At 30.8% G+C, this 17,281-nt stretch overlaps 3 protein-coding genes across 5 annotated transcripts; all 3 read left to right on the top strand.

Moving 5' to 3' along the window:
* Nucleotides 1-310: 310 nt before the first annotated feature.
* LOC114180511 (ras-related protein Rab2BV-like) lies at nt 311-1,569 on the top strand. Its single transcript, XM_028066825.2, has 3 exons — nt 311-471; nt 560-752; nt 841-1,569. Exons 2-3 carry the CDS (start codon nt 588-590, stop codon nt 1,324-1,326), a joined length of 651 nt encoding a protein of 216 aa, XP_027922626.1. The 5' UTR covers nt 311-471; nt 560-587; the 3' UTR covers nt 1,327-1,569.
* Nucleotides 1,570-3,885: 2,316 nt separating this feature from the next.
* On the top strand, nt 3,886-10,017 carry LOC114164279 (protein NRT1/ PTR FAMILY 5.6-like). 2 transcript variants are annotated; one of them, XM_085675219.1, is made up of 5 exons: nt 3,886-3,992; nt 7,509-7,638; nt 7,817-8,034; nt 8,353-8,897; nt 9,032-10,017. In XM_085675219.1, exons 2-5 carry the CDS (start codon nt 7,509-7,511, stop codon nt 9,876-9,878), a joined length of 1,740 nt encoding a protein of 579 aa, XP_085531345.1. In that variant the 5' UTR covers nt 3,886-3,992; the 3' UTR covers nt 9,879-10,017. The 2 variants fall into 2 exon arrangements, with proteins under 2 accessions (XP_085531345.1, XP_027904690.2); XM_028048889.2 differs by lacking the exon at nt 3,886-3,992 and having other exon boundaries at nt 7,340-7,638.
* Nucleotides 10,018-12,044: 2,027 nt separating this feature from the next.
* On the top strand, nt 12,045-14,785 carry LOC146889018 (protein NRT1/ PTR FAMILY 5.6-like). Of its 2 annotated transcripts, none has more exons than XM_085675203.1 (4): nt 12,045-12,216; nt 12,535-12,791; nt 13,112-13,656; nt 13,786-14,785. In XM_085675203.1, the coding sequence occupies exons 1-4, from the start codon at nt 12,087-12,089 to the stop codon at nt 14,630-14,632; spliced, it is 1,779 nt and encodes a 592-aa protein (XP_085531329.1). In that variant the 5' UTR covers nt 12,045-12,086; the 3' UTR covers nt 14,633-14,785. The 2 variants fall into 2 exon arrangements, with proteins under 2 accessions (XP_085531329.1, XP_085531331.1); XM_085675205.1 differs by having other exon boundaries at nt 12,050-12,216; nt 12,574-12,791.
* The last annotated feature ends 2,496 nt before the right edge of the window (nt 14,786-17,281 follow it).

Genomic DNA, 17,281 nt, shown 5'->3' with positions numbered 1-17,281 from the left:
GACCAAATTGATATTTTGCTACGAAAATAGAAACAAAAGTATAATTTAACCAAAAAATTTGAAACCCAATTATATTTAGATTAACAACATATTTAGTGCATAAATTATGAATAGACAAAGCAAGAAAAAAAAAGGGTGTTTGGTTGTGTAAAATAAGAGAGACACTGAAAAGAAGATGTCTGTTGAAAGTTTTGTGTGCACATGATTAAAAAATGGAAATGGAAAGTAAAAGTGTAGCGAGGTTGGCGTGATTTACTCCACACGAACGAATGACCGTTCAAAGTGGCTTGCATGTCGTCGGTTTATTCTGTTTGCGCCCACTCGTTGTTGACCTTTCAAAATACATTTTCTTCTCTCCCTCTCTTTCTCTCTCTCTTTCTTTCTCTCCCTCCTTCTCTCCAATCTTTGCATCTTCAATCCCTGCATTTCTCCATCATCGTCACCCCACTTTGCTTTCACCTTCTTCTTATGGTTAGTACCCTTCGTCTCTTCCATTCTTTTTCCGCTTATGGTTATGTATGATTATGTGATTATGGGAACGAATTTTGCAATGGGTCAGGTCTTGGGTGGTGTCGAGTGTTGGAAGCATGGCATACAAAGTGGACCATGAATACGACTATCTCTTCAAGATCGTACTCATTGGAGACTCTGGTGTCGGAAAATCCAATATCCTTTCCAGGTTTACCCGGAACGAGTTTTGCTTGGAGTCTAAGTCTACCATTGGGGTTGAATTCGCAACCAGAACATTACAGGTTCTTTTTCCTCAGATTTCGAAAAAACATGAACTATTGTAAAGCATTGCTCACAACATGTTTGTGTTTTTGACATATACATACACAGGTGGAGGGGAAGACTGTGAAGGCACAAATATGGGACACGGCTGGTCAAGAGAGGTATCGGGCAATCACGAGTGCATACTACAGAGGAGCAGTAGGTGCCTTGTTAGTGTATGACATAACGAAGAGACAAACATTTGAGAATGTACAAAGGTGGCTTCGTGAACTGAGGGACCATGCAGATTCCAACATCGTTATTATGATGGCTGGAAACAAGTCTGACCTCAACCATCTCAGAGCAGTCTCTACCGATGATGCTCAAAGTCTGGCTGAGAGAGAGGGTTTGTCATTCCTAGAGACTTCGGCATTGGAGGCCTTCAATGTTGAGAAAGCTTTTCAAACCATTTTGTTTGATATTTACCAAATTATAAGTAAAAAGGCACTCGCTGCACAGGAAGCAGCTTCCACTGCTAACATTCCTCATGGGACTACCATTAATGTCTCAAATATGTCTGCTAGTGTCGAGAAGAAATCTTGTTGTTCCAATTAAACTTGTAGAAAACACCAGGAACAAGGGACTATTTTTTTTTTTTTTTTTGTATTTGAAATCGTAGAGGACATGTCTAATAGTGTTACCTTCTGCTACATTTTCTGGATGTTTTAGTTTTTTTTTTGGAAGTCATGAGAGGCTGGTCTCTAGCCTTCGAAAAATACAACAGAAAAATGAATAGATATGACAAGTTTTAAAATTTTGTAGTCCTCATTCTTAAATACATGCATTCAGATTTCGGTGTTTGGTGGTCTTAATGCATAGTTTATTAGTAGTAGCCGTTAAGCAACTCTAACTATAGTTTCGCATTAGTCTCTTCTCTTGCATCTTATTCCTTTGCATATCTGTACATATAATTTTGCTTGAAAATCTTTTATTTTCTGATTCATTGCTTCTGCACTTAATTACCAACTACTGAGCATTGAATTAGAGAAAAAAAAAACAATTTTATGAACAAAAGCAACAAAGTAAAAAGGTTTTATTGAAGAATGTTTGTGATTTTAAAAACACAAGTTATTTAATACTTGTGTTCTTAATTATTAAAAATATCTAGCATTGTTTGAATGCTTCTCATTATAATACTTTATGTCCTTGATTACCATTCAATTAAAATATACATACATATATATATATATATATATATATATATTAGAGTTGTCAAAACGGGTAATTTAGTCCGACCCGACTCGATCCATCACGGGTTGATGATTTAGTGAGCCAACCTAATCCGGCTCACTTTTTAGCGAGCCAAAAAAATTCGAACCCGACTCGGCCCACCACGGGTTAGCGGGTGAAACGGGTTGGCTCACGGGTTCACTTAATTAAAAAAAATATTATTTTTTTTACTTTTTTTTTCAGTCAAAACTAAATTGTAATTCTAATTAAAATTTAAATAACCTTTAATACAATCGAAATACAAACCAAAATAAAAAAAATACAAATTATTTATGTGTTGGATAAAAAACAACCTAACATGACCCAAATGTAAAACCCAACTTAATAAAAAAAATAAAAAACACTTGTGTGACCCTTTTATTTGCGAGTTGGTGAGCCAATCCAGCTCATCACGGATTCAACTCAGATGAGCCGGGTCAAAATTAACCCGTATTGAAATTTATAAAAAAATTTCAACCCAACCCGGTCCGAACCCGTAATAAACCGGATTGACTCGCGGATTTCAACCCATTTTGACAGCTCTAATATATATATATATATATATATATATATATATATATATATGAGGTGGACAATAATTTCATTTGATTGATATGTAAAAATGTCGCTACTTTTTTTATTTACATACAATTAAAAAATGTTTGATTTGATATATACGGAGGGTCTATTCTTGAGAGAAAAAGTAAACTCAAAATCTAAGCCTGAAAGTAAACTCGGCATTCAGAATAATTTATTTCTCGCTATGAATAATATTTTTAAGAAAAAACAAACATTCTGAAGTTCTTTGATAGAATTTAAGCTTATTCAAATTAGGATGTCTAAGACCTGAATCAATTTAATGAGTGACTCAATTATTCTAATTTAATCCAAAATGTCGAATCAATAGAAAATATTAAGGTCAAACATACTCCAATCATTTTTTTCAATCCAGATTTATTAGACATTATTATATTTTTGGAAAACATGGGGTGTAGAAAGCAATTGGCCAGTGTCAAGTCTTAATGGACACAGTACCAATTGGTTGAGAAATGGAAGTTCAATAATGTTCAATTAATGCGGGACATATCTACAAGTTATCAGTCATATATATTGTTCTATGTGATAGGAATTAAACTTATAGTAAAGATGAAAATTAAATTATTTTTATTCAAGAAATGAAAATAAAAAAAAATGTTTTTTGTATGAAGTAAAAAAAAGGTTATTAGGAAAAAAAAAAACTGAAGTCATCAAACAAATATTTTTTTCTCCGTTGGTTTAGATAAACATTTTTTTAACTTGAAATTACTATTCCTATATAGATATTATCATCGTTAGTTGTGGAATATCTATTAGCAGTATTTTTCTGTGTTGTTGGAATATATGCCACGGATCTTAAAAGTAAAGAATAATAATAATGGTAGCTAAAACGTTGTTTTTCCTAATAAAGTATCACGATTGATACCTGCTCCTTTTGCCTAGGACCATGAAATTACTACTAAAAAAATACAATTAGCATTAATGATAACCCACATTTGCAAGAATACAATCCATTCTCATAGATATGGTTCAATAATATAAATCTAAAACACTTTATTTACGAATATTCAAATGCAAAGGTATAGGATGCACGATAACGCAAACCCTTCAAAAAAGCCAAGAAAACAATTTGTTAATTAGATTCTCTAGTTAATCATATCCAACATGGTTGAATTGGACTTGTCCAATGTTCTGATAAGAAAGTTATTATAATTAATTACTAATTTTAATCGAATATTATTTAGTGTGAACCACATTGGCTAATTTTTTATAGCATAATCTTTTTTTATTCTCCTAATTCCACGGTTAAGAGAATACACATGGAAGAAACGCAAAAGGAAGTGCTGACTATAAAAGCAAAATTCGATTATTTGTTACTCAAAGAAGAAGAAGCCAAAAACATAGTGTTTGTTTACTTTTGAGCACAAAAACACACTTCTCTCCCCATAAAAAAAAAAAAAATCCTCTCAAGGAAGGTAAGAAATGTTTTCACTCTATCAATTTGGCAATTTTTGCATCCTTTTGTTAATTTGATTTTTCTTTTTCTTTTTATATGAGCTCTTGACTACTTTTTTTTTCTAAAAAATCTTATTATTATTATTCTTCCTTGAGGCCATGACCTTCAAAAAAAACTACATCAAAGTGATCATATATATGTTTTGTTATTTCTTAGGCTTTAAGCTGACAATAAATGATAATGGAATGAAATACGATAGTGAAGGATATTACGGATTGGTCTCTCATGCATGATCAAAATAATTTATAAGAACAATCATAGTCTTTGTTATAATAAAGACAACATGATTATATAATGATTGTGATACTTACCGTAATTATAACAACAATTATAGTAATAATGGAGATGAATAAGTTTGAGAAAAAAAACATGCTACTTACGATAGTTTATATGTAATAATTAAGGTTTGATAGTTTTATCTTTATGTTTTATTTAATATATCAAATTTTTTAAAAGCAAACTTTAATATTTTTAAAAAAGTAACTAATAAATATAATATTTATCATAATTTAAATTAAACATCATAAATTTAAAATAAAATTTATACATTTATTTACTGTATGTTTATTCACTATAAGTTTAAATTTTATTTTGTTAAATTTGTTCAAGTACGGTACAATAATTGAATTACGTGGTATGAATAACATGGTAACTCATATATTATATTACACGCACCTCAACCCTATCCCTTATATTGTGAGATGGTTTTGTAAGTTTTAAGTCTAACTTAACTTCACACAATCAACTTGTAGATGATTACATCCACTTATATATTGTGAATTGGATTTATATCTAGTCGATATAAAACTTCTAACATTATTTACATTATTAAAATTAAATTAGCAACGTATACTAATATTATTATACATTATATTGATGAATATATTATAATAAATTAATATTATTACCAAAGACATTATCAAAGCAAACTAATTAAACATCAGAATATTACCTTCCAATCTTATAATCTCATAACAACATTGAAAGAAATACATGTTTGATATTTATTAGTACTACTTCACACTATTTTGAAGGGAGATTATACGCAAGTGAGAACCTTGGAGATGTATGTTAAATTATTAGCTGTAATAATCTCCTTTTTTAGACCACTTCAAATACTTATTCATATATTATTTTGTTGATAAAAAAAGCAAACTAATTTATATTTAACGGTACCAAATTATTAATATTATCTGTATAAATTTACTGAAAACAGTATATATATTATCAATTTTAATACTATTGCTATTCCTTATTTAACCATAGTAAACAAATATATAGGGTAAAAGTGGAGATAATATAAAATGTTTTCGTATTTTTATTAGTATTATTACTTTCTCTATATAGATATATTTATAAATATCCCTTAAATTATAACTACAAATGTTCTATAACTCAAAACAATATATTTAAAAATTTTCAAAAACACTAGAAAGAAAAAAATAAATCTTCGCAACTTTGATTCTCTGTATGCTATTATATGTAGAATGCACTGATCTTCAATCTTGAATACAATTTTATCAAAATAGTAATACAATGGAAAAAATATTGTATATTATTCATCATTTTTAAATGGGTATATTAGGGGAATTATTTCCGTTATTTCATACCTATAAATATATAAGTGTAACAAATTCGATTTCATATTTGCATAAATATATAATAACTCAATAAATAAAAATCACATCTTATAGTAAACTTCTCATATTCTTACACTAATACAATAATTTTTCTTTAAATCACTTTTGTTAAAAATTATATAAATAATTTATTTTTCCTTGATTTCTTAATGATTCAATGTAGTTTTTCACGCTCAATATCTTTTAGAGGATTTATTAAATATATGTTCAACAAATACACTCCAAGTCATTGAAAACATTATTGTTAAAAGTCAGCCTTAGTTTTTTTTTTTTTTTATGTCATTGTAATTACTTAATTATTTGCATATGTCATACAAAATCGTAATACATTTTTTTTTTAACTTTCCATATCTTCATTTATATATCAAATCATCAATGAATTGAAATATTGTTTTACATGATAGGTTTCGTGTTTAATATTAAACAATATATCATCTGATATGCATACAACATAGATCACCAAATGTAATATACAATTGCATATAACATGTATCTAATCATACAATTCAAAATGTACTAATACCATAAATTTATCTACCTAGTACTTATAATTTGAGATCTAAGATAAAGATAATTTATTCAAAGATGATGTGATAGGTCATATTGTCCTAAACTTTCTTCACTTATATATTATCATTTTTATTAGAAAAAGAATGACACATCATCTCAAAGTTTAGAGAGAAAATAAAAAGAATATCAAATAATAAAAAGTAATTAAATTTTTATATAAATAGTTATAATTTATATACTAAAGATGACTTAAAATTTTATTTTATTTTTCTATATTATCCCTTCTGCATGTCAACAAAACTCGGTGTTAGAAATTATTATAGCTTTGATGCTTACTACAAAACATAATAAAACATTTCTAGACAATAAAAACATTCATATGTTAAATTATATAAAAGAATTGTCATAATAATTTTACGATATGAACCAAGTGCTTATCAGAAATACTAATTCTATCAAGAGTTAAATCAAAATTTGATGTTTGTTTGTTTTACTTACTATCGAACTGTTATTGGATCGTCTATTAATATTTAATCTCACACATAAAATATATATATCTTAGTGTGAGAAAGTGTTAAAAATTCCACATCAAATAAAAACATATCCTGAATTAGTTGTTATATCTTTTTCCTTTCCTTAAATTTGTGGGAAATAGTCTAAGTGTGAGTCAAAGTCTCATATTGAATAAAATACACAAAATTAAACAGTATATAAGAATAAAAACTCATAACACTGTTGTCTTGAGGTTTTAGAGTAAAAATGGTTCAAATACTTTATATGTGTATTTAGCAAAAAATATTTTTAAATTTAATTAAAATTATTAAATTAAAGATAAGAAAATAAAAATATAAAATATGAAATTATAAAATATGTACTAGAACGTACATGATTCCTTACCAAATTGAATTAGTTTACTATAATAAAATAATGCATTTACTTGTTTATTAATGTCTAATTTCACGCTTGAGAAAGTGTTAGAACTCCATATGAAGTAAAGATAAGATTAATCTAGAGAAATTCACATCTTAGTTAAGAATTTATTTATATGTTATATTTAATGGATATTAATAACAAATTGGTAAGGATAAATCTATAGTAACTAATATATAATGAGTTTTTTTCAGTTCATTCCTCTCAACATAACCTTTTCACAGTTGTGACTCCTGGGATGCTGTCCTTTTGAGAAGTCCATTAATACAGAACCTGTTAAATAACTATTCTCTTTACTGCATGCATTCAAATGTCCATATGCTTACCTTTTACTTTTGTCTATATAACATTCATCTCATGGAGGATCTTTTACATTGCACTTTTCATTTCTAAAGATGGAGCAAGAAATGGAGAAGGGAAAGGAAAGTGAAGAAAAATGGGTGCATGATGCATCTGTCGACTATAAAGGCAGAGTTCCTCTCCGTGCCTCCACTGGTGTATGGAAAGCCTCCTTCTTTGTCCTCGGTAACAACCTTCTTCATATCAGTTTATGTTTTCTGTAATCATTTCAACACTGCTTTTTCTTCATTTTATACCTCCATTTTACGGGTTCTTGGTAGTCGACAAGAAGCAAGCTACAATAAAAATGTTTAATATTTGTGTTTCCCTTATAACTTGGTGATTCTGTTTCAATTTGGAACAGCAATTGAATTTAGTGAAAGATTGAGCTACTTTGGAATAGCCAATAATCTCATCTCGTACCTTACAAAAGTGATGCATGAAGACCTCAAAACAGCAGCCAAGAATGTAAACTACTGGTCAGGAACAACAACCCTGATGCCTCTGGTTGGGGGATTTATTGCTGATGCTTACACTGGTCGATTTTATATGGTTCTGTTCTCCGCTTTTGTGTACCTCATGGTAAATCTCCTTTTCTCCTAATGTACGGGTAAAACTAGCATCAAGTACTGTATTATATAAATGGTATAAAACTCATTACATAATTGATTTTTATGAAATTTAATTAAATTTAAAACATATTTTTAAATATGACATCAGAACTAAAAAAAAGTTGTTTCAACAAAAACTACTACAACTAAATGAATTAGAAACATCATCGTATAAATAAAATTTGTTATATTAAGTTAAAGTTGAATTCTTCTTACCAGCACATAACATTTTATTATACTCTGTAACTTGTACTTTTATAATAATCTCAGTTCTTGATGTGTGAACCAGGGATTAAGCCTTTTGACGATGTCTCAATTCATCCCAAGTATAAAGGCTTGCAACAGTAGGATATGCCAACAACCAAGGAAGATTCATGAAGTGGTTTTCTTCCTTTCCCTTTACTGTATCTCCGTGGGCACAGGAGGATACAAACCATGCTTGGAAAGCTTTGGAGCTGACCAATTTGATGATGATAACTTGGAAGAAAGGAAGAAGAAGATGTCTTTCTTCAACTGGTGGTACTTTTCACTGTGCTTTGCATTGCTACTCAGTGCAACAGTGGTTGTTTATGTTCAAGACTTTGTCAGCTGGGGAGTAGCTTGCTTAGCCATTACTATTATTATGGTTATCACCGTCATAGCTTTCTGCGTGGGAAAACCATTTTACAGGTACAGAAGGACAGAAGGAAACCCTTTAACACCAATTTTACAAGTCTTAGTTGCTGCAGTAAGGAAAAGAAATTTGTCTCTTCCTTCAAATCCTGCTTTATTGTATGAGGTCCCAGAGTCAAAGAGGTCCCAGGGAAGGCTTCTAAAACACACCAGCAGGCTCAGGTGTTTATCACACATGGTCTTATTCAGATTCATATTAATACTTTTCGTTGTTAGAAATTAAGGAGTAGATAGTGTATATGTCTAGTCTACTAAATTTATTCATGGAAATTAACGCAAATCAATTCAATTAATAGGTTTCTTGACAAAGCTGCAATAATTGAAGATAAACATGCCGGGCGGAAGGAGAGTCCATGGAGATTAGTGACAGTGACAAGAGTAGAAGAAACAAAACTGGTTCTAAATTTAGTTCCCATATGGCTAACATCATTAACAGTTGGAGTATGTCTGGCTCAAGGCACAACATTGTTTGTGAAACAAGCAGCTGCAACGAACCTAAAGATAAGTGAGAAGTTCAAAATCCCAGCAGCTTCCATGGGCTCTGTTTCCGCGGTTGGTACCTTAATTGCTGTCCCAATATATGATAGGATTATTGTTCCAATTCTTCGGAAAGTGACCGGTAATGAAAGAGGTATGAGCATCCTTAAGAGGATCAGCATCGGCATGGCATCATCTGTGATTGTGATGGTTGTTGCTGCCTTAGTAGAAGCAAAGAGACTAAGAATGGCTGGTAGCCACCATACTATGAGTGTGTTGTGGTTGATACCCCAATACTTGATCCTTGGGCTTGGAGATTCATTTTCCCTGGTTGGTTTGCAAGAGTACTTCTATGAGGAAGTTCCTGACTCCATGAGAAGCTTAGGAATGGCTCTGTTTCTCAGTGTGCTTGGAGTAGGATTCTTCTTAAGCAGTTTTCTGATAACAATAGTGGACAATGTGACGGGGAAGAATGGTGAAAGTTGGATAGGGAAGGACATAAATTCAAGTCGTCTAGATAGGTTTTATTGGACTTTGGCTGTCATAAACGCTTTGGTTTGGTGTTTGTTCATGTTGGTCACAAGAAGGTACACTTACAAGACTGTACAGAACAGACCCATGGACAAGGAGTGTAATAGGAGTGATGAGGTGGAGATGGTGGGTTGAGGAACCAAATCTTTATTGTATTGTTTCCAATTATGTTTACTGGGTTTGAATTTGTTTAGCTATTGTCGCAGTATTGCATGATATAGTCTCTTAAATTTCTTAGCCGTGTAAAGAATTCTTCTATTGGAGTTTGTTGGAAGTCTTTATTGTATAGAAAATACAAACTTTATCTCACAAATTATTAGAATTTGTTGGAATTCGACTATTAGAGTTAGACTTAACTTCCTTCTTAACATTTCTTCTGCAGTCCATTCGGGGGCATTGAAAAAATGTTAGCTATATCAAGGAAGAATTACAACACCAATTGAAATCTGAACTCAAATAGTTGCCTAGAAAATCTTTCACGAGACTCAACGATCAAAGAAACAGTGGGGTTGTGTGCACATGTGATTTACATAGGGACATTAACTCTGGTCTAAATATTTAAGATTGAAACTTGTAAAAATAAAATATTTTACTTTAATGCAAGATTGGACTCACTCAAAAAATTGAGGATATCATGATTCAAACATGCTTTGTGATAAATAGAGTAAATTTTACTCTATTATATGCATATAAATTTTACTCCCGTAGATTTTGATCACAAAAATATCATTTAACTTGTTTCGATGATATCTAGTTCACAAACGCATCATAATACATAAACTAGTAGAGATTTAAGATAAATATAAGTTCATATATCACATTCAGGCAAAACAACCTACATGTGTAACTAGATAATTTTTTTTTTTTTTGAGATTTAAGATAAATATAAGTTATTCAAATGTAACTAGATAGAAAAGGAGAAAATTTGAGATATAGAATAAAGATAATTTATTCAAAGACATGATGTGGTATATTTGGGTTGTTTTAAACTATGTCGTCTTACATATTATCATTTTTTATCAGAAAAAAATGACACATAATCTCAAAATTTAGAGGGAAAATGAAAAGAATATCAAATAAAAATAAAAATAAAAACTGAATAAATAAAGTTAAAATTTATATACTAAAGATGACCTAAAATTTCTTTTTTCCATATTATCCCTTCTATACGTCAACGAAACTCGGTGTTGAAAATCACATGATAACTTTGATGTTTATTTGGTCGTTTTCTGTAACGTCGTTTCAATCATTAACTGAGCACTATACTTGTACACAGGACCATTTTAAACCTTCGATCAAAATGAGGACCATTTTAAACATTTTGTCAAGCTGAGGACCATTCGCAACAAACATTACGAAATCAAAAAGATATTTAAACCTAAAATTTATTATGTGCATTTATATTATTATTTTAATTACTGTATTTAATTATTTTAGCTTTACTATAAAAATGATGATACTAAAATACATTTATTATTCCTTAACGAGTGTCCTTAGGCCACTGGTATTTACCATGTTAAAGACATATGATGTGCTTGTTGTTTATTATTTAAATCAGATGGTATTTATTATTTATCATATACATGTTATTGTATTTATTAAATAAATTTTAAGTTTCATTTACAAAAATAAAAAAATAATAAGTATTTAGAAATATTATATTATTTTTTCCTATTCTTTTATAAGATAAAAATCCAATCCAATGCAATTCAATAATATAGTTAGAATCGGTTTAAAAGTAATTAAAAAATTTAACTTTAATATAAATATATGTATAATAGTTATAAAAAAATATAATCTTAGTTTAGAAAAGAAAAAATATTGCATCATCTCGAAAAAAGAGAGTTAAGACTAGATTAAATAAAATAAACGTATATAGGACTACATGTCGAGTGATTATAGTGAACATACATGTAATCCCAACCCAAATTGAATTAGATTCCTATGATAATCTAACATGTTATATATTAAAGGATATTAATAACAAATTGCAATAATAAATGTATAGAAATTAATATATGACTCTTTTTTTTTCAGTTCATCGCTTTCAACATAACTTTTACACACTCCTGGTATGCTGAGAAGGGAAAAATTAAGAGAAGCCAAGCTGTTGTGTTATCCTCGGAAGCCATATTTGTGTCCTGTTATAGTTCTATTCCACATTGACTTTGTACTCAGTTTTATTACCACCATTAATACAGAACCTGCTAAATATCTAATCTCTTTACTACATGCATTTAAATGTACTGTACTCTCTACCAACCATATGCTTCCCTTTTACCTTTGTCTATATAACATCCATCTCAGGAAGGATCTTTTACTTTACACTTTCCATTTTTAAAGATGAAGCAAGAAATGGAGAAGGGAAAGGAAAGTGAAGAAAAATGGGTGCATGATGCATCTGTCGACTATAAAGGCAGAGTTCCTCTCCGTGCTTCCACTGGTGTCTGGAAAGCCTCCTTCTTTGTCCTCGGTAACAACCTTCTTCACATCAGTTTAAGTTTTTGTGTAATCATTTCAACATTTCTTTGTCTTCATTTTATAGCTTTATTTTCATCATAAACTAACAGCAGGTATTCAAGCTTTTAAAAAACAAGTGGCATGTCCTAGAAGTTAGTAACAAGTTTTCAGCAAGAAGAGTGTTAGCACACTCTGTTACAGTTACTGTAACAGCCGAATGATTTTCAAAACAGTTTTAGAGAACTTTCCTCTTTTACGGGTTTCTTGGTAGTCGAAAAAGAAGCAAGCTACTATAAAAATGTTTAATATATTTGTGTTTGCCTTATATTAGCACGTCATGACTTGGTGATTCTGTTTCAATCTGGAATAGCAATTGAATTCAGTGAAAGATTGAGTTACTTTGGAATAGCCAACAATCTCATCTCGTACCTTACAAAAGTGATGCATGAAGACCTCAAAACAGCAGCCAAGAATGTAAACTACTGGGCAGGAACCACAACCCTAATGCCTCTGGTTGGGGGATTTATCGCTGATGCTTACACCGGTCGATTTGTTATGGTTCTGTTCTCCGCTTTTGTATACCTCATGGTAAATTCAAATTATATTATATAGATAAGTGGAAAACTTATTATATAATCGATTTTTATGAGATTCAGTGAAATTTAAAACATAGTTTGGAATATGTCATCGGAACTAAACAAATAGTTTTTTTAACAAGAGCTATTACAACTAAATGAATTAGAATCTTCATCTCATAAAATTTATGAGATTAAGATGGAGTTGAATTCTTCTAACCATCACATTGCATATTTTATTATATTTCGTAACTTACACTTTTACACAGCCTATATCAATTTGATAGTGAGTTGTGATGAAAAATGAAGCTCATTTCTTGATGTGTGAAGCAGGGATTAAGCCTGTTGACGATGTCTCAATTCATCCCAAGTATAAAGGCTTGCAACACTAAGATATGCCAACAACCAAGGAAGATTCACGAAGTGGTTTTCTTCCTTTCCCTTTACTGTATCTCCTTGGGCACAGGAGGATACAAACCATGCTTAGAAAGCTTTGGAGCTGATCAATTTGATGATGATCACTTGGAAGAAAGGAAGAAAAAGATGTCTTTCTTCAACTGGTGGAACTTTGCACTGTGCTTTGCGTTGCTGCTTGGTGCAACAGTGGTTGTTTATGTTCAAGACTTTGTCAGCTGGGGAGTAGCTTGCCTAGCCATTACTATTATTATGGCTATCACTATCATAGCTTTTTGTGTGGGAAAATCATTTTACAGGTACAGAAGGACAGAAGGAAACCCTTTTACACCAATTTTGCAAGTCTTAATTGCTGCAGTGAGGAAGAGAAATTTATCTTGCCCTTCAAATCCTGCTTTATTGTATGAGGTCCCAGAGTCAGAGAGGTCCCACGGAAGGCTTCTAAAACACACCAGCAGGCTCAGGTATTTATCAGTCACGGACCTTGTCAGATTCATATTAATGTTTTTCGTTGTTAGAAACTAAGGAGTAGATAGTGTACATGGCTACTAAGTTTATTCATGGAAATTAACCCAAATCAATTCAATGAATAGGTTTCTTGACAAAGCTGCAATAATTGAAGATAAACATGCCGGGCGGAAGGAGAGTCCATGGAGATTAGTGACAGTGACAAGAGTCGAAGAAACAAAACTTGTTCTAAATTTAGTTCCCATATGGCTAACATCATTAACAGTTGGAATATGCGTGGCTCAAGGCACAACATTGTTTGTGAAACAAGCAGCTGCTACGAACCTAAAGATAACTGAGAAGTTCAAAATCCCAGCAGCTTCCATGGGCTCTTTTTCAGCAATTGCTATCTTAATTGCTGTCCCAATATATGATAGGATTGTTGTTCGAATTCTTCGGAAAGTGACTGGTAATGAAAGAGGCATCAACATCCTTAAGAGGATCAGCATCGGCATGACATTATGTGTGGTGCTGATGGTTGTTGCTGCCTTAGTCGAAGCAAAGAGACTAAGAATGGCTGCTAGCCACCAAACTATGAGCGTGTTGTGGTTGATACCCCAATACTTAATCCTTGGGCTTGGAGATTCATTTTCCATAGTTGGTTTGCAAGAGTACTTCTATGAGGAAGTTCCTGATTCCATGAGAAGCTTAGGAATGGCTTTGTATCTGAGTGTGCTTGGAGTTGGATTCTTCTTAAGCAGTTTTCTAATAATCGTGGTGGATCATGTGACGGGGAAGAATGGTGAAAGTTGGATAGGGAAGGACATAAATTCAAGTCGTCTAGATAAGTTTTATTGGATGTTGGGTGTCATAAACGCTTTGGTTTTGTGTTTGTTCATGTTGGTCACAAAAAGGTACACTTACAAGACAATAGAGAGGAGAGGCATGGACAAAGACTGTCATAAGATTGATGAGGTGGAGATGGTGGGTTGATGAGAGTGCTAAGGTTCAACTCTCGCTACCATCTTCAGCTGAACCAAATCTTTAATGTATTTGTTTCCGATCATATTTTCTGGGATTTGAATTTGTTAAGTTATTGTATCAGATTACCCAAGGTATTAGATGATATATTCTCAAATTTCTTAACTGTGTAAAGAATTGGGCTATTGGAGTTAACTAAGCGATGAATGCAAAATCTATGATGACCCAAAAACAACTAAACGGGAATTTCTTCCTAGAAAACTAGCATAACTGTCACCAGACTCAATAATCAAAGAAACAGTGGATTCTATGTGTACATGTGATTAATAGGTGATTTTCCGAGAGATTTATTACAAATAAGACATAAGCCAAATGTATATAAAATTGACACTAACTTTGGTCTATTATGTCAGGATTAGAGCTAGACTTCTTATGCATCTTAATGTTCTTGAAGGGATACAAATTCCAGAGGTTTGGATTTGTGTGCCTTTATCTTCTTGGGAAACAGGTACACTGATAATGAGAGTCGTCATCGCGGTGGAGATGATAACATCATAGGCCCACTTTCATTATGACAATTTTTCTTTTCAAGACTTCACTTTTAGCTTTGCTTCTGCTTTGTATTTCAGGAACAACAACCATTTATGGTTGTTAAGAGATTTATTATAAGCTGGAATAACTTGTCATATACTTTCAATCTTAAGTTATTATTATTATTTTTAATCTAAATTCTAATTACAAATTATTCACTTTAATAGTAATTGCTTTAAAAATCAAATTAGATGTCATTTTAATCCATTGACAATATTCTAAAAACTTTTAGACTATATTTGTTTGAGATAAAATTTTAGACATAAGAGTAATTGAGCATGAAACATACTTACTTACTACTTATCTCTTCCCAGCTTTTCACTTCTGTAGAGACGGGCGTTTTATTATTTGCTGTATAATAAATTATTTGAATGAATATTGCTTTTATAAAATTAAATGTAGTTACTTCTTTTAACATCCCATATAATAGCATAATTACTAAAATTTCAAATTGATAATCATAAGCATAGAGTACTAATATGTAAGTCATCCAAACTGAAATACAAATTTATACATAATAGTTCAAAGAAACTGAAGTTTTATAAAAAACGAAGGTATGTATATAAGAATTCTACATATTAGCTAGACAAGTGCATCATCCTGAACAAGTCTAATTATAACTTCTCCATCTACTCACACCAATTAGGTAATTATCTCAAACAAGCATACAAAACGAGACAAAACACAGAGAAAAGGATAAACTAATGCACAAAAAAGTTTGGAGAGCCTTGATTTCCCTTTTTCCTAACTAAGAACTGTTCCTGAGAGACATGATCAAGACACATCATTGGAACCACTGATCAGCATAAATTCACAAGGAAGACATAGAAGCCACATGCAAGCAAAAATCGCTCACATGTATGTATAAGGATAATTGAACGAGAAAAATGAACAGAAGACCAACTTACTTAATTGGAGAAATTGATCGAACAAAAATGAAGAGCTCGCCACAAAGATCGTTCTAGCAGTTTCCAATACTCCTAGAAAAGAATGGGAGGATTTGAGAGAGATGATGTATTTATAAATAATAAAACTCGTTTATAAAATCTATATTTATAATTTAATAATTTAATATTAAAATAATCAAGTCTCATTATTTTAAATTTTCTTAAAATATATTTTTCAAAAACAAAAAAAAATGAATTTTATTTTAGTTTTAAATAAATATTCATTTTAGCTCCTTGTATTTTAAAAAAATAAAAGTATATGTTTTTAGTTAGCCTTAATTCAAAACTACAAAATTTATAACTTTACTTATCAATGATCGACTGAAAATATATTAGTTTGTTAAATGTATGAATTACAAAAAGAGTAAATTTTTATCGACATTGAAATAAAATGTCATGTTTCTAAACAATAATTTTTACTTAATGAAAACTGAATTAACAACAATTTACAAGAATTTATCGAGGACTATGGAAAAGTCTAACTGGTCATTTTTAAAGATGCCTTTATTTTTAATTAATTTTTTCATTTCTAAAATTCAAATACAAAATTATTAATGTGGTGTTTTTTTTGGCACTTTGCAAACAATTATGTGATATTACTTTTATATATATGACCTAAAGTTTATAATATATATAAACCGACACGCGAGGGAACTTATGCTCTTCTAAAACTTCAAGGAGAATCTTTATACTCTTCTTCCTATCCTTCCTTCCTAAAGAATCTGTCACAAAAGTGAATATACTCTCAAGTCAAATAAAGAATTGTACGTAGCAGCATGCACCTCAGATACATTGACTCCAACAAACTTGTAGAAGAAGAATTATAGCTTGTGGAGTATATAGACAATTTAAAAGCTCACAAAACAAATATGTTCTATTCCATCATTATTCTATTCCATGAATAATAATAATAATAATAATTATTATTATTATTATTATAATAATAATAATAATACGTAGAACCAAGCAGCAATGGTTTGCTTTTTTACTTTTCAAAACTGTACGCCACTCACATAGATTTCATCAACCTATTTCATTTGTCAATATGTAACTGTAACACAAAATCCAATATGTAACTGTAGGACTTTGATTTACTTTTATTATTTCTAACAATGTTCTCTTA

Source organism: Vigna unguiculata, chromosome 1 (genome assembly GCF_037176805.1).
Source record: "Vigna unguiculata cultivar grain cowpea cultivar isolate G323 ecotype 2 chromosome 1, ASM3717680v1, whole genome shotgun sequence".
In the NCBI taxonomy this organism is placed as follows: domain Eukaryota; kingdom Viridiplantae; phylum Streptophyta; class Magnoliopsida; order Fabales; family Fabaceae; genus Vigna; species Vigna unguiculata.
The sequence above is the reverse complement of the archived record's forward strand: the minus strand, read 5'-3'. Positions and strand labels throughout refer to the sequence as shown.

What these genes read in the sequence shown, in the direction of transcription:
- LOC146889018 (XM_085675203.1), top strand. Translation starts at nt 12,087, where the DNA reads ATGAAGCAAGAAATGGAGAAGGGAAAGGAAAGTGAAGAAAAATGGGTG. An exon ending in AGCCTCCTTCTTTGTCCTCG is followed by an intron (nt 12,217 to 12,534) that starts GTAACAACCTTC and finishes GCCTTATATTAG; the next exon opens with CACGTCATGACTTGGTGATT. An exon ending in CCGCTTTTGTATACCTCATG is followed by an intron (nt 12,792 to 13,111) that starts GTAAATTCAAAT and finishes TGTGTGAAGCAG; the next exon opens with GGATTAAGCCTGTTGACGAT.
- LOC114164279 (XM_085675219.1), top strand. Translation starts at nt 7,509, where the DNA reads ATGGAGCAAGAAATGGAGAAGGGAAAGGAAAGTGAAGAAAAATGGGTG. An exon ending in CCGCTTTTGTGTACCTCATG is followed by an intron (nt 8,035 to 8,352) that starts GTAAATCTCCTT and finishes TGTGTGAACCAG; the next exon opens with GGATTAAGCCTTTTGACGAT. An exon ending in AAACACACCAGCAGGCTCAG is followed by an intron (nt 8,898 to 9,031) that starts GTGTTTATCACA and finishes TTCAATTAATAG; the next exon opens with GTTTCTTGACAAAGCTGCAA.
- LOC114180511 (XM_028066825.2), top strand. Translation starts at nt 588, where the DNA reads ATGGCATACAAAGTGGACCATGAATACGACTATCTCTTCAAGATCGTA. An exon ending in TCGCAACCAGAACATTACAG is followed by an intron (nt 753 to 840) that starts GTTCTTTTTCCT and finishes ATACATACACAG; the next exon opens with GTGGAGGGGAAGACTGTGAA.